General features: G+C 52.0%; 1 protein-coding gene across 1 annotated transcript; it reads right to left on the bottom strand.

The window, feature by feature from the left end:
- Window positions 1-19,921: 19,921 nt before the first annotated feature.
- On the bottom strand, window positions 19,922-22,730 carry TXNDC2 (thioredoxin domain containing 2). Its single transcript, XM_079108600.1, has 2 exons — window positions 21,701-22,730; window positions 19,922-21,423 (listed from the first exon to the last, which is right to left on the bottom strand). The coding sequence occupies exons 1-2, from the start codon at window positions 21,783-21,785 to the stop codon at window positions 20,096-20,098; spliced, it is 1,413 nt and encodes a 470-aa protein (XP_078964726.1). The 5' UTR covers window positions 21,786-22,730; the 3' UTR covers window positions 19,922-20,095.
- Between the last annotated feature and the right edge of the window lie 486 nt (window positions 22,731-23,216).

Below are 23,216 nucleotides of genomic sequence, written 5' to 3'. Positions count from 1 at the left end.
TCCCTGCTGGGCCAAGAGCTTTCTTGAAGCTTTCTCAGCAACATTCCAGGCTCATTTACTAGCTTCCTGGATGCCAAGAGGCAAATAGTCAGTGCAGGTTCAACAGAAGCTGTAACACGGGAAGCAGTGGCCCCAGCTTCATGATTTCTGGATCAAAGGTAAGGGGTGTGTCTTAAAGTCGTCAGTTCCAGGGCAGCCTCAGGTGGGAGCCCTGGTGAGGCAGCTCGTCTTGTCCCGACAGCTGTTCTTAGAGAACCTACTCTGGACCCTGTTCCTCCAGCCCTGCTGACCATTTTGTGAGCGCTCATAAGTGTCCTTGGGTGGTTTAGGCCAGTGGTCCTGCCCTGTGAAACTGTAGTTTTCCCATTCCCAGAAGCCACCTGCTCCTTCCATTGCAAGGATCTGAGCACCCGTAGGTGACCAGATTCTGCAGCTGAGTCTTTTCTCCCACCTCTACCATCGTTCTTAAAGACAACTCAACCAGAAGAAGCCAAAAGATGCCCCTGAACACCAGGTCCTCATCTGACACCTCGCCTGGCTGCTCCCATCTCTGCACAGGTTTCTTTGCACAGCTCAAGGACACCTGGAGTAGTTGTAGACTTGTGGGTCAGCCGAGGGTCATCCAAACCCATCTCTTTTTCCCCTGTTATTGTGCAGTTAACTGGAAGGCCTCATGGATAAAATGGCAACAGAGTAACCTACGTGTCTCATTGCTAAATGATATGATATATATGAAGTGCCTAGGGCAGTGCTTGGCATACAGTCAGCTTCTTTCTTTTTTCTGGTTTTGTTTTGTTTGTTTGTTTGTTTGTTTGTTTGTTGTGCTGGGAATTGAACCTAGGGGTGCTTCACCACTGAGCCACATCCCCAGCCCTTTTTCTTTTTTATTTTGAAACAGGGCCTCTCAAAGTTTGCTGAGGGTCTCACTGAGTTGCCAAGGCTGGCTTTGCACTTGTGACCCTCCTGCCTCAGCCTCCTGGGATTACAGGCGTGCACTACTGCACCCAGCTAGTAAGCTCTTAATAAATGATTGATAAATGTCTCACAAAATCTGATTTCTATTTGAAAGATAATTTGTTAGACACTTAATTCCTTGACCAGATATTGATAAGAAATAATTTGGTATTTGTCCTTTGAATTGTAATTTGCTAATCATTTAAATCTACAATCAAATTATGTCTCCTTAATAAAATGCTTCTTAAACAGAAGACAATTTTCCAGTATTTTCTGAAAATAATGAGGAGTTTTTAAAGTACTACTTGGTGAAAGTGGAGTCAATGATCTGTTTGGGACCAACCAGATCCAACCTCTATGATGCAGGCTGGGGGAGATGCAAAGACTGATACCTAGTTTCAGTCCTGAAGAAGTTGATGATCTAAATGAACTCGAATAAGCATAATCCAATGTGTGAACTATTCTAAGAGAAGGAAGTTAAAAGAATTGTGGAAGAATAAAAACAGCAGTGATTAACTTAGAAGAGCCAGGGAAGACCACAAACACCTGACCATTTCAGGATCATTTATGTCTGGATACACACACACGAAGATATGCTCACACTCAGACAAAAAACCTTTTCTAAGATTTCCTACAAATGCATTTAACTTCTTTTCCCCAAGGTTTTTTTATTGTTAAGAATAAACTTGTTTGAGGTTCCTAGCAGAGTTACCCACAGTGTCATGGAAGCAACCCAGTGCCCATCCTCAGATGAACAGATAAACAAGACCAGCCATACACACAACGGACAGTACTCAGCATGAAGAGGAAGGAAGTTCTACGTTTCGACACGGACAAACCTGGAGGATTGTGCTAAGCGAAATTAGGTAGCTGCAAAAAGACCAGCGTGAGTCCATCCAGAGGCAGCTGCCACAGCCCCACCACAGCACCGGACCGGGAGGGAGGGCGGGTTCTGACAGGTGCAGAGCTCAGTTTCGCAGGATGAAGAGAGTTCTGGGGCCTGGCTGCACAGCAGTGTGAGCGTGCTTGACACTGGTACCCCGTGCACCTACACTCAGTCCGGGTGGTACTAGGATGCTGTGTGCATTGTCCCACAATAGAAGGACAAACCCGTTTAGGGCAGTGGTCAATCATCCAGTGCTGTAAGGAGGCCCTTGCTCTCTCCTTCCGGGATCCAGCTCTTCCTACCTCACTTGGCTGAGTGCTCTTGAGCAACAGCCTAGAGATCCAGAGTCCAGGGCCCGCTCAGACCTGGGTTCAACCTGTCAGTGAAACTCGTGCCTGCCGAGTGGTTGGGAAGTTACATGGGGTGACTTCCTAATGCCCGAGCGCAGTGCTTGTCCTGTGAAAGTGCTCACTGAGTGCTGGTGGCTTGCTTTTCCTTGCTCACTCGCGGGCAGGCATGTACAACTGCTTTTGTCTCCCCTCGGAGACACCCAGGCTGGTCAATTCGTAAAGAAAGGGGTAACTGGGCTCGTGGTTCTGGAGGCTGAGAAGTCCAAGACCAGGCCACGGGATATGGTAAGGGCCTGACTCACCGTGGTGGAGAGCAGAAGGGGAGTGCGCACCTGCAGAGACAGCAGCTGGTGCTGCTCCCACCAACAGCCCCTCCACCCTGAGGGCCCCGCCTTGGCGGAGGTCCGGACCCCAGGCCCATGGGCCCCTCCCTGCACCCCTCTCCCCACCTGTCCCCATCCCTCCCCAGGGCTCCACCTCCCAACGCTGCCAAGTGAGGGATTCAGGCCCCCGCAGATGGACTTTTGGGAGCCACCGGGAGAGGGCAAGCTTCCTCAGGACAGAAGGGCCTTCCCTTTAGGCACCATTAATCAACACTAGTGTGTCACAAAAATCTGGACTACCATTTCTTAAGTATATTTAGTGAATTCTTGGTTGTTAGGTTGAAAACAGGAGTGTGGATCCATCGGTGGATTCTTTTTTTACTTTACAAATGAATCCACACACATAGCCCTAAACCAGAGGTTCAGGCCTAGGGGTCAAGTGAAGGTGTGACCCTTAAACAGGAAGGCTCCCACCTAGCCCTCCCCAGCAGGAGGCCAGCTCTTCATTCTGAACTGGGAGAGGTGGGCAGCAGGGTGTCCTGGTTCAAGCCCACCATGGGGTGTGTGGCATGCAAGCTGGCGTCACCGATGAGCTGAGACAGGCAAAGCGGGCCTTGCTGCCGCCCTCGGCATTCCCGGCCTGAGGCGCCTCACCGGTGTCTTCAGCGTTGGGAGCTTGAGGACCCCCGGTGAGCTGCTCCTCAGGCCGAGCCTTTCTCTGGAATCGGAGAACTCTGGGCAGATGCCGAGTGCGGGACTCTTGACTCACCAGACTCCACTTCCTCAGAGGTGATGAGGGTCCGGAACCCTTGGACCCGGCCCTGCGTCCCGCAGATTCTGTTCTGTCCTCTCGCCTCCCATTACGTGGCTGACTTGCTGACAACACACCTTTCTGGCAGAGAGGAAAGATCAGTGGAAGGAGCAAATTTAACATGTGACATTTTGTGTGCTGTGCATTCGGTAAAACCTGACTTATAAAATAACTTGAGTGCTGGGTGCTGTGATGCTGTAGTGATGGACTGTTACCCCAAGATAAGACAGATGTGTGACTGACTCCTCCTAACCAAGACCAGGGGGCAGAGTTCCATAAGAAAGGATTTATAAGGACTCATGACTGAGCCTTGTCCAGTCTCCAACTGACATCGATAATGCCAGTGCTGCACCACGCCTGGAGGAGACTCACTGACTTGCTCCTGTTGGCCTGCTGGAACATCCCTCGTCCGGACTGTGACCAAGACGCTCCTGTGGAGGTGACCTCGGAGCTGCCTCGCCCTCGTCTTCCACGACAGCGGACCTGCCCCGAGCGCATCCCGCCTAAGACGTCTCTGCCCAGCCTGCAGGCCGTGACCTCGCTGTCCTCCTTTGCCTTCCAACCGTCCTCGCTGATCAGGCCTCCGGCTGGAGGGAACTCCCCAGCGAGATGTCCTGAGCTGTCTTCTTGACTGACCTCCAGGAGTCGCTGCCCGTCGACTCAAGACACGTCACACAGGAGTGGACCTCAGGAACGGGTCTCAGTAAGGAGTGAGTCTTGCTTACTCGGGGTTTGTAGTATCCCAATTTAGTGATTAAGTAATGTGTGATGTTGGTGTGATTAGAGTTAAGATAATTATAATACTTGTGTGATTAGCATCAAATAAAAGCCAATTGATTTGGACCAAAATGATTCTCATTGACTCCTCCTTGCCGCTCGTGACAATCAGGCAGGCCTCGGGACACCGATCTTTAAGGACAGCACCAACCCTCACCACCACCGAGTTCCCGTTTCCATGCTCTCAACTGCTTGCACTGCTGCCACGGAGAAAACAGCACTGTGCCTGTTTCAGACAGACAGACAGACAGACCCACCAGACCTGCCCCGAGCCCAGTTTCCCCACCAAGGGAGAGAGATGCACACCATTTGGACAAGTGAATCGAGCACATGGAAATGGCCACTGGAGGTGTTCCTATTTGTAATCAGGTCAATAGCTGGTAGAATCACAGATTTAGTGCTAGGAATGAAGTCACCATTCAGATACAAGTCATGGGCTGAAATGCCAGGAATCAGGCTTTCGGTTTCTGTAGCTACTTATAAAGTACCACTTGGATAATCTGTGGCTTATCTCATATCAGTCTTATCAGCATGATTCCATTTCAGAAGAAGTAGGTGAAGCTGAAATTAGATCATGCCCTGCCCAGCAGACTTAGTAACCATGCAGTTTTAGAAATTAATATAAAAACTCCAAAGCCGTTTGGCAATGTAGTTGACAATATCTACTCCTGGGTAATACGTCTTTTGAGAAATCTTGGAGCTAGAACCAAGTGCCTCTGTAAACCCTGAGGTGGAATGACCCGTCTGCAGAGGACGCCATTCCTACTGCCTTTATTAAAGTGGCCAGTGATTAGCCCAGGACGGCGACTGTATGTGAACCCATGACAGCAGGGACCTCACGCGCTGCCAGGTCCCCGGCATCTAGAGCGAGGCCTTGGGTGCGGGAGGCACTCGACGTGTCTTCACTGCTTTCAATTTTTACTTCAAAATAATGCTGGACACATGGAAAAGTCACCAAGAGAAAGAGAAAGAGCCGTCCTAGGCTTCCTCCAGCTTCTGCTGAAGTCGGCCTCACACAGCCGTGGGCCAGACCTCGGAAACCAGGACGCTACTGATCCGGCACCACCAGTGGGTGTGGGGAGCACCTCAGAACGTCTCAGGTGCCTCACCTTGTCCAGGACACCACGCAGGCACAGAGGCGTCCTCTCCCCGCTCTGCGCTGCTCTCCGATGGCTCCTCGTGTCTCATCTTTTCTGGCCTCGGGACTTTTGTAGATGTCAGAGTGATTCTGTACATTCAGGGTCTGAGGCTGCACATTCAGGGCCATCGGAGGTTGTCTGCTTTTCACATTGAGGTCTTGAGTGTTGGGCAAGGACATCTCCGCAGTGAGGTGGGCTCCGAGGGGTCCTGTGAGGGGCACCTGCGGCCACTTTACTCCTGGTGGTAACTTGATCATGAGGTGAGGGTGGGCTCTGCCAGGACTCTCCACTGTTACTGTTTTCCCCTTGGGCACCAATGTCCTGTGGCAAGACAGGTGAAGACGATGCAGATAAGCTGTTTCTCATCAGCCCTGGCTCTAGTTGTAGCACCGGTCAGTGAGTCTTGCCTGCAACATTGTTACCGAGGTGTATGCCCCTCTTCTGTGCTCCTTAATTGGAACCAACTCTCCTTCTTCCCTCATTTCTGTTTTTATTCACCTGTTTGTTCATGGAAGCAGACTCGCAGCTATTTATGATGTTGCCCACTTCTCCCACCGTGGCCACTGGAAGTCCTTCAGGTTGACTGCAGGGGGCTCCCAGTGTGCCTCCATTGTATTTTTACACACATATTTACCTCAGGGCACCACAAGACATTTCAGGAGCCTCCTGCATCTTCCTTGCTATGTCCTGAAGGCCCTGGTTCCTTTCCTCAGATAAGGGTATTTAGAAACCAAAATCTGGCCAGTAGGTGTGCTCATTGCCACTGGCGTGTCTTTGCCCTTTTGGTGGAAAAAGCTTGGATACAATGCCTACCGAAACATGCCTGCACACACGTGTCCATCTGTCTACATGTTAAAAACCCAGCGTCATGCTGGGAACTCCCACCTGAACCCAACATCACACCGTTCGTCCCAGCCTTCCCCACTTCCCTGTTTGTCACTCCTCTGTCCAATGAGGACCCGCTCACGTCACTCTCAGTAACTTTACTCACTTGCTCAGTCGTAATTCACATAGGAAGAAGTTCCAGGACGGCTGCCTCCTTCCTCTGTGGAAATCGCACATACTGACTGAGTAGATGTCCCATCTGGTTGGTCTAGTATCCTGGGCACACCGTTGAAATACGTTCCCCAGTCGCTTTGGCCAGTGCTTCACTTCGTTCGTGATACAGCTCAGGCCCTTGCAGCTTCTTGACTCTGTGGCCCCTCCCGACTCTTCAGTTTGCTTGGGGGGTTTGAGCATTGGCCTGGCTGGGAGTGGACACTGGCAGGGCTCTGAGCATCCCCACAGCCAGCTTCCCCCGGCAGACGCCTCCCATTCCTACTACCCTATTCTCAGCAATACTTTGTCCCCTGTTCCCACCCAACACCTGTGGGAGCTCAATCTCCTTTGTTTCGTGTTTACCCCTCTTATATTTCCTTGCCACAGATAAGCAGATGTATGCATGCTTTCTTACACTAGCCTCATTTTTCTTGAAGGGTAGAACTTCATACTCTTTCTTTACCTTGCTGCTTTCACTTAATATATATCCTGGAAATCATTGTGTCAATTCATGGAGTGCTTCCCTGTTCTTTTTTCATATCTGCATAGTACTCCATGGTGTGGATGCTATTCAACTGCTTTTCTGTGTATGGCCATTTAGGTTATTTCCCATTTTACAATTAACAGTCAATGAATAGGCTGTCCAAACCCTGGTCACCCACACAGCTGCCCAGTGTCTTGCCTCTAACTCACACCCATGGTCACATGGAGGGTTCTGTACAGCCAGCAGTAAGAGGAGAAAGAGCACAGGTTTGGTTAACAGAGGGGTCTCTGCAGTACGCGGATGCAAGATGAAGATGCTCTGGTCTCATATTCCCCGGGTCCTGCGAGGCTCTGTGTGGAGCAGTGAACAACCTTGCGGGTGTGTATTTTCCTACTGTTTGGGCATCTCTGCAGGACACATTCCTGGAGGTGGGATTCCTAGGCTGAACGGTGAGCGTCTGTGAGCTCCAGGCACTCGTAAATCCCCTTCCCTGTGCTTTGCTTTGTCTCCCCCGAAGCTGTGTGTTTCCAAGTCTACCCTTCAAAACAAGGATGATTTCCATTCTCCTCTCAGTCATCCCTCCATGAACGCTCACTAGTTTCAGCCTGGAGTGGCCCGTTCTCTGGCCTGGCTCCACATCACCTTGGGCCCCGTGGTAGCTGCCTGATCTCGTTCCTTGCTGTTCTCTGCAGCAACCCTGCTCACCCTGTTGGGAATGCTGCCCTCGTGCTGCTGGCCCATGGCACCGTGTTTCCCCTCTTTGTCAGCGGGTGCGAGAGCAAGATGGATCCACTAAGTTGGAGGTGGGATCTCCACACACCTCTGAGCAGTGGGCTCAAACACTACTCCTGAATGGCAGGTCCCTGAATCTCCTCAATCCTGCCAAGACCCCCAGAACACTGGCTGCCTCTGGCTTGTCCTGCCCCATGAGGGTGCTGTCTTCAGTGACCTTGGTCACTGACCCTTGACGGGAGGTCTGGACACCCGCATACTATGTTGTGCCCAAGGGTGGAAAAGTTCACCAGGCCTTGGAGCAGGGTGGTAAACAGATATTCTTATCCATGCCACATGGAAACAGATGGCTTCTCTTTGGAATAGAAAGAAACACATGTGCCAAGTCATTGGCCACGTTAAGACGTGCCCGAGGCCTTATTAGTGTTCTGTAGCAGACTGTGATGATGCCGTTGGGCAGCTGCGATGACACTACCACCTGGGTGGGTGTGGTGCTCCAGCGTCTGGGGCCTGCACTCGCGGACCAGCAAGCCAGAGGAGACGCAACAGCAAGGATCCTTCAGGGCCCCCTGAGAGGTGCCCATCAGTGAGGCAACTTAGTCCCTCTGCCGACAGTCCTTGAGAAGTCTGGGCATTTCCAGCCCAAGTGAATGCTACAGTGTCTTTGGGACCATCCTGGGGGACCACGGCAGTATTAATTGACCACAGAGCTGTCGGACCCTCCCTCCAGGGACTTGGCCATCTCTTTAGTTAACGAGCTCTGACTGTGAAGATTGGCCCTGGCCCAGAACCCAGCAATGGCTCAAGGAGCCTCAGCCTCCTGCCCCTTTCTCTGGACACTGTTTCACCTCTCCAGGGCGAGGTTCCAGGTCAGCTCTCACTGTAATTCTTAGAGATGCCCAGTGCTCAGATGCCACCTTGCAAGCTCTTATATGCTTAAGCTTTTGCTTAAGACCTCCATGACCCCAAAAGGCAAGGAAATTTCCCCATCAGCAAGCCAGTCACCAGACACCAGCAAGCAGACACTAGCTGGGGGTGCTGTGACTCAGTTCTGACGCCACCTGGTGACAGTGTCAGACCCCACAGGTGGAGAGCTCAGTCCCTCAAACTGCCCCCCACCAGGTGGCAAACCCCAGCTGTCTTGCCTTGCTTCTGACAGAGCAGTTATACATCAGGGTTCTCATGACCCCTCTTGGGTGCAGTTAATTCGCTTAAGCAGCTCACAGAACCCAGGGAAGCACTGACGTTCACTGGTTTATAATAAAGGATATTGCAAAGGATCAGAGGAAGCACGCGGTGTGGGAGGAGGGCGCCCTCTCCAGGGCCCCGCCCTCCGGAAACGTCCCTGTGCCCAGCTGTCCGGAAGTGCTCTGAACCCGCTCCTTCCCGGGCTTACGGAGACTTCGCGGCATGGGGCCGTTGCTAATAGACTGGTTGGGGGGCCAGCAAGGCCTGCCTGGTCAGTCCTCAGTAGCCCTTCGCGTGGGCATGGGGCGAGAAGCCTGGGGTGAGGAGGGTCTTGTGACCCACTGAGCCCCGCTGGCCTGCCTGGCGGGGAGTCGGGGGCCAGGAGCCGGTGGACACCCGCGCATATTATCCACTCTGCCTGAAAGCCAGTGTGCGCATGCGCCCAGCACACCCTATCCACAGAGGTTCGGGCGGGCGCGCTGCCACCGGGCACTCAGAGTCGAGGCGGGGAGGCCAGGAGGCCCGGCTCTGCTCCACGCTGGCCCATTCACCTCAGTGGTCCCGGGTCACGTCCTTCTCCGCTGCGCTCTTGCCGTCACCTCAACCTACCCTCCTCTCTCCACGCCCAGCAAACAGTTTTGGACTTTCAGACTCACTGATTGGCGCCCCCACTTCTGCAGCCGCCTCCTGGTTTCCTGTGTCTCCTTTTCTTTTTTCTTTTTCTTCTTTTTTTGGGGGGTGGGGGGAAAGGGGATTGAATCGAGGGTCACCTATCCACTGAGCCGCATCCCCAGCACTTTTTATGTATTTTTTTTAGAGACAGTGTCTTGTTAAGTTGCTCAGAGCCTCCTTAAGTTGCAGAAGCTGCTTTGAACTTGCGATCCTCCTGCCTCAGCCTCCCGAGTTGCTGGGATGACAGGTGTGCACTACTGCACCAGGTGCAACGACCTCTTGTTTCCAAAATAATTCCTGGGATTACAGGTGTGGGCCACCATGGCTGCACTCTGTCTTCTTGCTGCTTCTCTTTCAGCACAGCTGGCTGCCACAGGAGAGAGCTCCCATCCCCCAAACCCCAGCTCAACCATGGCCATGTTCGCTTGACCTATTGGGGAGGAGTCTAATCTCCACCCAAGGAGACAAACTAGGCATGTCAAGATCTTGGCTTAAGCAAGTCTGTAAAGTATAAGAGTCCTAAGAATTAGAAATTAATTTATTCACATTAATTCAAATTAGGATTTTCAGTCCAGGTGCACCTGCTCTCAGTTCCCCAGGGGACGGCCTAGGGGCTGCGCTCATAGCTGCTACTCAGGCGGTGGGCAGGACTGGTTGCTACCCATTGGGCTTCCTCAGCTGCAACTGGCCGTTCTGCCTTCAGTCTGGACCGCTAACAATCCTGCATAGCATCTGAGCCACAGGGGAAAAATCCTGCTTTTTTTTTTTTTTTTTTTTTAAAGCACATAAGGAAAGAACAAGACCAGAGTGGCCTGAGGAAGGTGGCAGCTGTAGGCAACCCACAGGACTGTCGACTTCCTTTCAGCATTTTTATGCTGGACATGCACACACACTATATGAAAGTGGCAATCCAAAATAGAGTTGGATTGCAATGTGAATTCATAGATACATTTTTAAAAAATCTTAGAGGCTAGGACAAATACAATCCACTGTAAGGTAAATGTGTTCTTTTTCCTAAGTTCAGCAAATGCTTGTAAAGGCTCTGAGTCTGTGAGTGAGCCCTTTACTTTCCTGTGCTTATTTCATAGATAGGGTTTGACTTGAGTCAGGTCAACTCTGACAGAGTCCTGCCTAAATTTCTTAACCTCAGCTGGTTCCTGTTTCATTTGTAATTAAAGTTGGCATTTAAAAAAAAAAGAAGGAAGGAAGGAAGGAAGGAAAGGGAGGGAGGATCTTTATTCTATGAATAAGTTCAGGCTCATAGGGAGAGATCAAATTAATTAGGGAATGAACGCAGGGTCAGATCCTAGGATCCTCTCATGTCGAATGCCAGTGATCAGCAAGGCAGCGCCACAGGCCAGCCATCGTCACCACTACGACTTGGCAGGAGTCTGTGAGGCCTTCTCTGGGTGGCAGCCACACCTGCCCTTTGTAGACAAGAATCATTAGCTAACTGGAGACTTCCTCCTCTCTCTTGCTGAGGTCAGCAACAGCTCCTGACGTCTGAGTCATCAGACTCGAGTTTGGCTTTGCCTTGGGAACAGCAAGGCTCTGTGGCTGTCCTGGGGCGAAGGAGACAGAAGCAGCTGACCTTCTCAAGACTCGCAGAACGAGTCTCCAGAGACCACTGGGTTGGAAGAAGGCACCGGAAGGGCAGGGACTTCTCAGAGAGCAGCCCCGCTCTTCCCCACTCTTCCCACGTCAGAGCTCACTCTGAAAACTGCCGTCTTACCTGAAACGTCCCCCACCTGCGAGTTCCCGTGGCACGCTTCTAGCCAGCGCGCAGTACCATCACCTTTTCTCCTGGTGCTCACACGAACCCTTTCTCTGCTCCAATTCCTATCTGTCGTGACCAACCGTAACTTCTTTGCAGTTACCAATTCCTATGGGCGACATTTTAGTTTTCAAAGACTTCCCCGTGTTTCTGTTATGGAATTTGAAAATCCCGAGTTCCCAGCCCTTCAAGCCACAGCCTTGGTGTTCCCAACCTCGCTGCCAGGAGCTGACATTTGCCACCATTGTGCCGGCGCCTCCTGCCACAGTGTTGGAGGGTCTCGTGGGCAAAGTGCCAGGTTGTCCCTGGTTTGCACCCTACCTTCCCTTTGCACCTTTGGGTCACCTTGCTTTTTAGTTAATTTCCATCTCCACAGAATGTAGGCCGCTGTACTTCACAGTTCCCTCACAAGTTCCAGGAAGCAAATAAAATAATAAATAAAATAAATTAAAAAATAAAATAAAAAATAAAAATCATAGTAGAATCCTAAGCAACATATACTATAGCTCCCAAGTGTTTGCTGAATACAATTTACTTGAAATGAACACTTCTGCCTCAACGAGACAGGCAGAAAGGTTGAACACGGGGGAAGCAGCAGTAGCAGTCTGTGGAACCCTGCTGTTGAGTCCAGGGGTCCTACTGAGTTTCAAGAGCAGTGTCAGAGCAGACCCACTGCCCGCTCACCCTGCCCACAGCCTCTGCGCCTCGGCTCCTCCTGGAGGTTCACCACACGCTGGGCTCGGTTTGCCTCTTGGAATGTGGTGGGTATGAGGTGGTGGAACCTTTTCATGGAAGGCAGATAGGTCATCTGCACACGGCACTGGGGTGCAGAATGAGCTGGTTCTCAGGGGAGTAGGTTGTTGTGACAGCAGGGTCACCCCTGTGCTTGGCCCTTCTGCGTGAGGCTGTTTCTCTTTCTGCCCCTTTATCGTGCTCTGATAGGGCCTGAACAGATGATGCTCCCTGATTTTAGACTCCTAGTCTCTAAAACTGTGAGCAAAAAAAACCTCTTTCCTTTAGGAAATAGCCAGTGTTGGGTGTTCTCTTGGAGCAACACCAAACAGACTGACATGATGTTTCAGATTCCCCTGTGATTCATAACCACACACCACTTTCAGTGGAAGTCACTTGTAATTGTAAGATAATGTATCATTTGAATAAGGCACAATTATTTAGTTCCAAGGCTGTACAGTCCACAGACTCAAGGAAATAAGATTGGATCAAAGTATAATAAGAAGGTGTCTTAAAAGGAATTTGAGGGGCTTGGTTGTGGCTTGGTGGTAGAGCGCTTGCCTAGCATGTGTGAGGCCCTGGATTTGATCCTCAGCACCACAAAAAAAAAAAAAAAAAAAAAAAAAAAAAAAAAAAAAAAAAAAAAAAAAAACAAATAAAATAAACGTATCGTGTCCATCTACAACTAAAAATATTTTTTAAGAACTTAAAAGGAATTTGATAGATACGCAGACTCTGAATGGGTTTGGTTTTCCACTGTGACTTCTAAGTGGGGAGAGGTTGACTGACTGCATCGTTCGTGTGGCCTCTGATCTAAGGCAGTGAGGTGCACAGGCCATTTCCTGAGATCAATATGCTTGTGTGCACGGCTGCTCTTCCTCCCACTTCCCCCAGCAATCCCTCGGCTCCTATGGCTTTGCAGGGCTGACGGGGCTCCATGCGTGCTGGGGTGACCAAGCCTGGCCAATGCAAGGTCTTTGGCTCCCAGAACACACGGGGGCTCAGGGATGGGCACAGGTCCGGCCGACACGAGTCTGTCCAGGGAGTTCTGCTGGGGTTGGGGTTGCTGTTGTTTGTGGTGCTGGGGACCCAACCCAGGGCCTTGCCTGTGCAAGGCCAGCACCTGCCCCTGGCTGGACCCCAGGCCTCAGGCTCACTTTTTTCTTGCAATCACAGAAGCTACCAACAATAACATCAGTAGCAGCCGCAGAGGGATGGGGAACGTCGAGTCCTGCTGGTGCAAGTCCCTGCATCCGGGTGAATCTGTCCATCTCCGGGGACTCTCCACCCCCATGTCCTCTGGAGCGGTTCACGCTGGGTTTCTGCACGACCAAAGCTTGGCAAACCACCCACCACGTGACACCTGTGAGCATGCAGTCCACCTCCACGCAGGGGAACCACACTTGACTGGCCTCCATTCCTGGGCCATTTACAGCCCAAGGCAACGAGCACAGAGCCTCTGGCTGATGTCACCCTGGGAGGCCTGGCCTGAGCCCCTGGCCCTCGTCCACCCGCTCGGGCCCTGGCTCCAGTCGGCTGTGTGAGGCCTTCTCAGCAGTTGCGTCTATTCCCCAGCCGTGTCTCTTCAGCCGGAGTCTCCAAAGCACTCCATTAGGTTTTTGTTTTTGTTTTTTAATTTTCATTATGTAAATAAGCAGAAAAACAACAAAATCAGAATTGAAAAAAAATCCATACACACAACCAATCATAATATTTTATGCCTTTAGTCCGATTTAAATTAAACGGGGGTGGTTCTGATTTAGCATTTGGACCTGCTGCTTCTTTTCCTGCCCCTCTTCTCCCACTTCCCTCCCTCCTCTGAGCATCGCCAGCCAGGATGGAGGTCCTCTGACTGGGACGGGAAGCTCCCAACTGCCCAGACCCTGGGAGGCAGGCAACAGCTGTGGCCCCTGCTCTAGGACACACCACGTACTGGAGTCAGAGTAACACGACCAGCGACCAGCCATGCTCTGATCCTGGTGGGCACGCTGACAAACGGGGGTATGGGGACGAGGCCAGGACCCTGCTCGTGATGGGAGCAGCAGGCTTGCTGGAGGCCGACCCTGAGGAGGAAGGGGACGGCTCGGAGCGTATCTCTCGTCTTACCCAGAAGCCTCTCTCGAAGACCTAGGAGCCGTGTCCAAGAATGTTGTCTTCAAAAGAATAAGCCCTGCATCCCCCAGACCCCATGGGGCAGCATCCTCTGACAATTACCAGCCAGCAAATGCAGGTGGCCTGGTCTCCCTCACCTCCCCAGCCCTGTGTCCTTTCCCTGCTGTGACCCTGGAGCCCCGCCCCTTCAAAACCACCCAAATCAGAGTGGAGTTCAGTTCCCTCCCCGACAGCTGGGTATGTTTAAACAATGTCCTCATTTCTACCTGCTGTGGGAGGACATGCTGTCCTGTAAGCGTGACCCTAAGGTACACATGATTTCAAATCTCAAGATGGCTGGAAACTTGGTTTTAGGACCAGGGGACATGGGGATTGCAATCAAGAGTAAGGGATGCTGACCATGAAATTATAACAGGACTAAAGGACCAAAACCCCTGAAAGACTCCACTGTATCCCATCAAGACTCAGGACATTACCAGACCCACGGACTCTCCGAAGCCCGGGAGAACCCTCCTGGCTGCCCTGCCAGGGCAGACCAGGCATGCCCCTCTCTCCTTGCTGTGAGGCTTCGATAAAGCTTTCTTCTTGCAGAAGCCGGGGTAGCCATAGTCTTGGCTTCTGGGCATGATGAGCAGCAAGCCTTGCTCATGTCAAGAATGAGAAGGAGTCTGACTGGACAGGAGCACAGCAGTCCTGCAGAGTCAGGGCAGCTGGGAGGGTGTTCTATAGGAGCCAGCTCCTCCTGGCTCAGCCCTGTCCCAGCCCGAGTGTGGACCCTGGGCTGCAGGGAGTCCTGGAGGCTGTGGAGCGTCCCCTGGCAGTGGTATTCCAAACTGAGGAACTTATGCTGTGAAGGTGGCCAGTGCCAGGTGTGTCCACCGGCTTTCCATCGCTTTGACCAAACACCTGAAGCAGTCAGCTCGTGAAGAGGAAAGGCTTATTGGGCTCAGCTGCAGTCCATGGTGCTTGGCTCCTTGCTTTTGGGCCTGTGGAAAGGCAGCATGTCGTGGCAGGAGGACACGGCAGGGTGAGCCGCTCCCCTCACAGCAGCCAAGAAGCAGAGAGAGAGACGGGGAGGGGCTAGGGTCCCGATGTGCCCCTGGAGAGCACAGCCCAGGACCTGGCTTCCTCCCACCAGGCCCACCTCCTGAAGTCTCCACGCCTCCCAGCAGCCCCCGGCTGGGACCCGACCTTCAACCCCCAGGCCCATGCAGGACACTCCAGATCCAAACCGCTGTGTGAGGAAAGGATCTGGTGGGTGGGACTGTGGGCTTCAGGAGCGTGTGGAGGTGAGAAAGGCAGAGACTTCCCAGAGACCAGTGCAGCAGGCAGCCTGGGTAGGAGCGGCCCCTGCCCTGCTCACCAGCCCTCTGCACCCTGGGCAAGGTGCCCCGGCCCCACCCCATCAATGCTGAGTCAGAGTCCAGTCCAGAGGCTTACATCTGAATTTTTTTTTAAAAATTGGGAATGCTTAATAAAATTACTGGACCACGCGGTGTGTTCACCGCCCTATACCCTCATGGGGGAGCAGAAAAGAACTCAACACCCCTTCCCATCCAGTGCAAGGAGCTGCATGAAATGAATGAGATGCTGTAGTGTCCTGGGGTGGCAGAGCCTGGTGATTGGCCCATGAGTCTCTAGGACTCCTCCCAGGATGGCGGATCCTTTGGTGAAGGATCCCAGCCTCTCGGCCATCAGAGGCCTTGAGCGTCATGGTGTCCAGCTCATGTGTCAGGGCCCTGCTCCAGGAGGCCATGGCCGCTCTGGCACCATCCCCTTGGCCCATAGAGCAGCCTGGCCCTCACCTTGAGGCCGACTCCACGTAGCCCGACCGTTTCCTGGGACAGCCCCTCTTACTTGGGAAGCAGCGTCAGCATGAGCATTAGAGGCCCTTAAAGATTCGACTCAGTGGCCACGAGGCTGCTCCAGCCCGATGGTGTTGGTGTCAGAGGAGGGAGTAGAGAGACGGGTGCCCAGGCACGGAGGGATGACCACGTGGGGACAGAGCACCCACAGCTCTGAGCCAGGCAGTGAGGCTCACAACTGGACCGTGTGTCTGACCATGGACTTCTAAGCCTGGACCCATGAGAAGTGATCGTCTGGCAGAGGAGCAGCCATCCTGTGGTGGACGGTCAGCAGCCTGAGCAGACCACGCACCAGCGGGGCTGCAGGGTTACCAGCACCTCCTCTGCCGTCGGAGCTCCAGGTGCTCCTCAGCGCAATGCCGGTGGCTCTTCCCGTGTCCCCTCTATCAAGAGCTAATTTTTGCCTTTCCCTGCTTATTCTCTGTGACAAAAAACTTTCCTGCGTATTTCCTTTAATAGGAGCAGCCTGTATCTTGCTTACTCTTCTAGGAAACAATTCTATTTTTCTTACCAATTTGTAAAAGTACTCTCTGTAGTAAATACTCAAAATCCTACACCATTCATCTGGCAAATATTCTATTTTTTGTTTTGTTTCGTTTGCTTGTGTCCTGTTAATTTTGTTATGGAAAAGTCTAATTTTTTTGTATGTTTAAATTTATTTTTTCAGTAACATTGGTGCTTAGAAAAATCTTTTTTTTAATCAGATACATGTTTAACTGTTCTTTTCTCTACTTTTTATGATTCCATATTTTATTTTTCATCCTTAATCCAACATCTCTCTATTTTTGTTTTGGCATGAGAATGGATAGAAACTGGTTTTTCCCCTCAAATATCCAAGTCTCACCACATAATTTTTTAAAAAGCTACTCACACTCCATCAGATTGAAATCTTTCCTTTTTCGTATATTCCTGCTACATGTCATGTTTTGCTTTTCTCTTTTGTCCATCATTAATACCACTGTCTTAGAACCATTGTGCCCATTCTCCTCCTTCCTTCTCATTTAAGCCTCTTCTGGTCCATGGTAATTGATTATTGAATACTTTGTCAAGTTCTCCCAAACAGCCCATGGAAGCCAGGTGTGGTGGCACATGCCTGTAATCCCAGTGACTTGGGAGGCTGAACCAGGAGGATTGCAAGTTCGGGGCCAGCCTCATCTACTTAGTGAGGCCCTATGTAACTTAGCGAGACCCTGCCTCAAAATAAAAAATACAAAGGGTTGGGGATGTGGCTCAGTGGTATGGAGTCCTTGGGTTCAATCCCCAGTACCCCAGTACCCCAGTACCAAAAAAAAAAAAAAAAAAAAAAAAATGAAGGAGAGAAAAACCAAGCAACCCTTTGAGATTCTGGTTGTGTTTCTCAGTCTACTGACAAAATGGAAAGATTCAGCATGTTCAGTCTTCCTCTTCTCTGAGGACGGGGACAGTTTTACCCCTTGGACCTGCTTGCCAAACACCTCAAGGGGCTGTTGCTGGATGGTCTTGTTGCCTGAAAACATTGCCTTCCTGCATGGCGATTCCCAGTTTCATGCTGGTGAATCGTATCAAAGCGGAGTTTTCTCGTTGATCCTAGCAGGTTCTCCATTGACCCTTAAGGCTGTCATTAGATGGCTGCCATTCATAGGCAATGTGTTTTCTGGAATCTTCCTCGTCATTGAAAATGCTCCTTGTCTCTCCTGAATGTAAATGTCAGAGGTGACAACGGAGGCTGGTTGACTGCTTCTCACTCCAGGTCTCTTTCCTGCTCAGCAAACTAGAACATCATGCTTAAGCTTTTTGCGAGAGCAGAGCTCTGACCAGCTGCTCATCAACTCCTGTGCACACAGGAAGTTGTCCACGGAAGGCTGTGAAGGGCAGAGGTCAGGTCAGGTCTCATTCCTAACTGCTTCGTGGGCCGGCCACACACTGACCTGGTGCTGTCTTGGCCCCCAGAATTGCCCTCCCAGTTGGCCTGCTCTCCTTGACTCACATTAAGAATACTCCTAAATCACTTCTCCATTGAGATTTTTGACATCACTGTCCATAAGTCACTTAGCCACCTAAATGCTATAAAGATATCAATAAAAATGAGTTTGATACTAGGGTTCCAGAAAGTCATTGCTTGGTGTAAGTCAATGGTATCTATTTGGGGGTCCCTGATCCTTCAGGTTGCATGGTTTAAAGGTGTGGGCTCACTAAGAGGTCAGAGAGGACTCTGGTAGCCTGAGTGGGACAAACTCCTGAAGGTCTGGGCCCGTGTGTCTGAGCTGATAGAAACATAAGAAAGCTGATCTTCTTTGAGGGGAAACAGGAATAAATCAGAGTGCAAAGTCAGAGGACGTTCCCTCCCCAGAAAGAGACCAGACAGGATGCAGTCTCCAGCAGCCAGAGGCCATTTACGTGACCATACGGAAGCTGCGCTTAGACCCCTGAATCTGGACTCCTCCCCCTGAGAAGAGCTTTGCCATCATGGGTTTCCCTTTTCCTTAAGATTAGGGCCAGGAATGGTCAGGTAACCACGGTTCTGGATGGATTATCAAGCACATCCTCTACGGTTCCATGTTTCACACTGAAGATCTCAGGTGAGAAATTTCATCCAGGAATCTAGTCAAGGAGAAACTGGACTCCTCATCCACCTTCCGAAGCTGGCTCGTTCCAGGCAATGACATCCGGGTACTATTGAACGTGTCTTCTTTCCCGATGGTCGAGAAGCAGAACAAAGTGTCCCTCAATCTGAGCAGTTACACCAGCCCTCAGGCGCACGCAATATTCATTTAATGGTTCTCATCTCCTCTTACTCGTTCATTGGCCTTATCTTTAGCACTATTTGTAGATCATTCCAAATCTTTTTTGGAACAAAGACCAAGTGTCAAGGGCATTGGTTTCGCGTGAGGGGACAGCTGTTAGTGAAGTGCAGGAGGCCTAACCCTGAGGTGCCTCTGTGGCGCACAGCCAGGCAATGGGTAGCACCACTGGACTCTTCCTCAGAGGTTGGCACCCAGCTGGTTACACGAAGAAGCCCACAGCTCTGTGACTGAGGCTGGGTGCAGGTCCCCTCCAGGAGGGAGCTGCCCCTCAGCCCCCAGGATTAGCTCGGTAAAGCAAGCCTCTGATTGCCAGATCTGTGCATTTTTCAAGAAAAGTTAAACATTTAGATTTTAAAGGAAATCCTGATCTTTAAAATGTTGGCAACAAAGTCATATTTTTTAAAAATATGTGGAGCAGCAGAAAAGAGAACGGTGACTGCTGGGCAGGGCAAGGAGAAACGGGGTGACCCTGGGGACAGAGCTCAGTTACGCAAGGCAAGGCCATGGGCCCGCAGTGGACAGTGTGGTGTCCGCCACCTGGGACTTTGCTAAGAGGGCAGATCTCGGGTCAGTGTTATGGAAAAGAGCAAAAAGCAAAGGAGCCCACAGCAGACTCTCGAGGTGGCAGGTGGCAGGGGCAAACGCTGACCAGAATTGCCAGCTGCCCAAGTTCCATGTGAGCAGTTCCTGGTAGTCAATCATACCTCGATGAAGCTGTTTAAAAAATTACCAATCACTCGGGGCCCAGCCACCACCTGTGCTCCAGACCTGGGCCTTTGGGCTTGGAGACACCGGGGAGTGGAAATCAGGAAGCAGTAACCAGGGAGACAAGGCAGGAACTTTGCCACCAGGGCATTGATGTCATAGTGACACGGAGAGTTAGGGAACTTAAGACTCTGAGAAACCTGAAGTTTTGAGCTCTCTCTCAGATTTTTAAGCATGGATTAGTAAAAAGAGCCCAGGCCTGAAATCTGGAAGCAGCCTAAGTCTGCAGGCAGCTCCGCAGCAGTCTCAGCACGAGACATGTGACCACCTAAGACATCTGACTCTTTTAAACTCTGTATTTCCAAAAACATTTTATCAGAATCCCCAAAGGTATGTGAGTTCATGAGAAAGATCTTTCCTCTCGCCTTTCAGTGGTATTCTTGTACAGAAGAGTTATCTACGTTTCCAATGTTGCTGCAAAAAGTGAGCAGAATTTTGAAAGGCAAATTGGAAGAATAAAACTGGGATTGAAAACAAGGGGACAGTGGGACTCTCGCTGTCCACCCGCGAGACTTCTCTTTTTACCCTCCCCCCCGTAGCAAAAGCAGTGGGTGTGCGTCGATGCTTTGAGCTTTGGAAGGCGTGACATTCGTGACTTAGAAGCAGTGCCATTCGGACATACGCTTTGGTTACACCTGGTCTTTTTTTGTCAATAAAACACAACAAAACCACAAGCCGCCAACTCTTTACAGTGTTCCTGAAATATAGGGTCACTTTAATTCTGCGATTGTTGCCTCCAGTCTTTCTATAAGAGCACCACTGAACTCGCCCACCTTCTCTGCTTTCTTATAAAACTGGAAGGTCGGGAGAGAGAAGATCTCGCAGTCTTTCACCAGCTCCTCGCAGATGTCCACATCCACCTCCAGGAACACCACGTCCTTGTGCCTCAGCGACAGGGCATGGAAGAGCGGCCTGATGCTCCTGCAAGGCCCACACCACATGGCCGAGAACTCCACCGCCACCAGCTGCCCCCCGGCTGCCGTGAGCGCCTCCTGGAAGTCCTCTGGGCCCGAGATCTCTTTGACCAAGTCCACGTCCAGGAGCTCCTGTGCCTGCTCCTCTAGCTCCAGGGTTTCGCCTTCCACGAGCAGGATGGGCTCCTCTGGGGACTCGGGGACGTCACCCTGTTTGGGTTGCATGGTCTCCTCTGAAGACTTGGGGACACTGCCCGCCCTGGGCTGCATGGTCTCCTCTGAAGACTTGGGGACACTGCCCGCCCTGGGCTGCATGGTCTCCTCTGAAGACTTGGGGACACTGCCCGCCCTGGGCTGCATGGTCTCCTCTGAAGACTTGGGGACACTGCCCGCCCTGGGCTGCATGGTCTCCTCTGAAGACTTGGGGACACTGCCCGCCCTGGGCTGCATGGTCTCCTCTGAAGACTTGGGGACACTGCCCGCTCTGGGCTGCATGGTCTCCTCTGAAGACTTGGGGACACTGCCCGCTCTGGGCTGCATGGTCTCCTCTGAAGACTTGGGGATACTGCCCACCCTGGGCTGCATGACTTCATTTAAGGTCTTGGGGGCCTTTCCCACCCTGGCCTGGATGGCTGCATTTAAGGACTTGGGGGCACTGCCCGCCCTGGCCTGGATGGCTTCATCTAGGGACTTGGGGGAGTCTCCCTTCTTGGACTGTGTGCTCTTCTCCGAGGTCTTCACACTGCTGCCCTGCTGGGGCTCTGTGCTGTTCGCCGAGCTCTTGAGGGTGTTCCTGTGTTTGAGCTGCATAGCTTTTGCCAAGAGCTTGGGGGCACTGCCCTGCTTGGGCTGGACTGGGTCTGCTGGGGACTTGGGAACGTTCCCCTGTTTGGGATGCACAGTTTTTGCTGCGGTCTTGGAGACAGTGCCCTGCATAGACTGGGGGGGGTTTGCTGAGAACTTGGGGAGGTCACTGCCCTGCTGCAGGACCTGAGACCTCTCTGAGGGCAGGTGGAGTGTGTTGCTGACCACAGGGACAAAGGTCTTCTCTTTGGCCTGGACTGTGTTCAAGAACTCTGGGACCAGAAGAGTCACCTTGTTGGACAAAACCTGTAAGGGGCTTTCTGAACAAAAAAAGCAGAAAATTAAATTAAAATGTCAGAGAAGAAATAAAAGCGTTTTGACCGTCTGCCCTAAGAAGGCCAGTGTCTTCTCAGAGGTCGAAGTGCGGCCTGCTGAATGGGGCGTGATTCAGTGACATCATTCAACAGAAAGCCAAGTGGCATGTGACCACCGATCTCTTACACACTTCTTCTGTTTCAGTGACCACTTTCTCTTGGCTCAACACTGCCACCTCCTCCCCAGTCCATGGGTCCCTGGGCAGCCCTCAGTCCCCCTTACCCGTGGTGGCATCTTCAGTGGTTTCTTCTGGGTTGTCCAGTCTCATTTGTGGTTCTTCTGAGGCTCTGGCGGGAACACTTTCCATTTCCAGCTCCTGTCCACACCCTCTCCTGACCCTTCACGTGGCCTTTACCCCACCTATCCAAGCGAGCATCGAAATACGAGGGGCCACGTCTGCTCAGGCAGCATTCTACCGTTGGTTTTCCCACTCAGGTTCCCCACAGTGACAACCAAGAGCTCCCTGTCGGCTGGTGCAGGGCTGGGGCCTGTGGCAGGCCACTGAGGTAAGTACCATTATGATCAGCACTTTACAAAGGAGGGAACAGCCTTGCAGTACGCAGCTTGCTCAAGGTCACAGACCTAGGGTGGAGGGCAAGTTCCAAGTCCACACTCTGAACTACGACTCAGGGCTACTCACTGCCCAACGTCCTGTCCAGTGGGTGGTGTGAATCAACTTTCCTAAGATCTCTGTCCAGGATTGTCCAGCTTCAGTTCTCCCTTTATGATTCACCCATTGTATGAACCTGTTTTCTGTTACTATAACAAAACACTCGAGGTGGGGTATTTTATAAAGAAAAGAGATTCATCTGGCTCACAGTTTTGGGGGCTCAAGGGTGTGATGCCCATCAGCTCAGCTCTGGTGAGAGCCCCATGGTGGATGGCATCACAATGGTAGGGGCATAGGCAAGAGGGAGAAGACCATGGTGGGCAGGAAGCCAGAGCAGGAGGAGGAGCCAGAGTTGCTCTTTGGTGACAACTGTCTCACGAGAACTAACTCGGGGTCCCAGGAGAGCTGCCTTGCTCTTCTGCAGGCAGCACCTCAATGGCCAACCAACTCCCACGGGCTCTGTTTGGGAGGATACCACCACGCTGGGCCAAGCTTCCGACACAAGAACCTTTGGAGGACAAGCCACATCCAAGGCACAGCAGCACCCGTGGCTGTGGCCAGCGTGTCGCCTCATGGTCACGTGAGGCTCTTCCAGGTGCACACAGCAGACATAGCTTCCCTGCTCCCGCTCCACCCGTCCCGCCGGCACCCTCCTGGCAGGCCTCCCAGGTGCTGACCTCCCCCCTCCCCGGGAAGGCGCAGCTCCGTGGGAGGGCTGGCTGCTCCCCAGTGCAGACCGCCGTCCATGCTCCCTCCGGTGTGGCTCTTGCATCCATTCAAGCTGATCCCCCGCACTCCGCACACACGCCCAGGCCAAGGGGACAGGCGTCGAGGGGATTCTGCTATCTCAACATGCGCTCTGCGCAGATCCTCATCTCCCTCAGATCCTCATCTCCCTCAGAAATGCGGAGGGCAGTCCAGATTGCCTACAGAGCTTCAAGACACCTGGTGGCCGTGGCCCAACCTCTGAGCTTCCACAGCGTCCTACGTTCTGTCCAGGTGGAACGGAGGTGGGGAGGCTTCGGCCTCCGCAGTCTCACGTTTCCTGAGGACACGGATCCTTTCCGGGGAAGAGCTCCTGCTTCCATCGGCCTCCTCACACTACCCAGCAGAGCTTTCCGTGCCCCC

The sequence above is a fragment of the Sciurus vulgaris genome (assembly GCF_902686455.1).
Source record: "Sciurus vulgaris genome assembly, chromosome: 13".
In the NCBI taxonomy this organism is placed as follows: Eukaryota; Metazoa; Chordata; class Mammalia; order Rodentia; family Sciuridae; genus Sciurus; species Sciurus vulgaris.
Note: the sequence above shows the minus strand (reverse complement) of the source record. Positions and strands in the feature narration are given on the sequence as shown.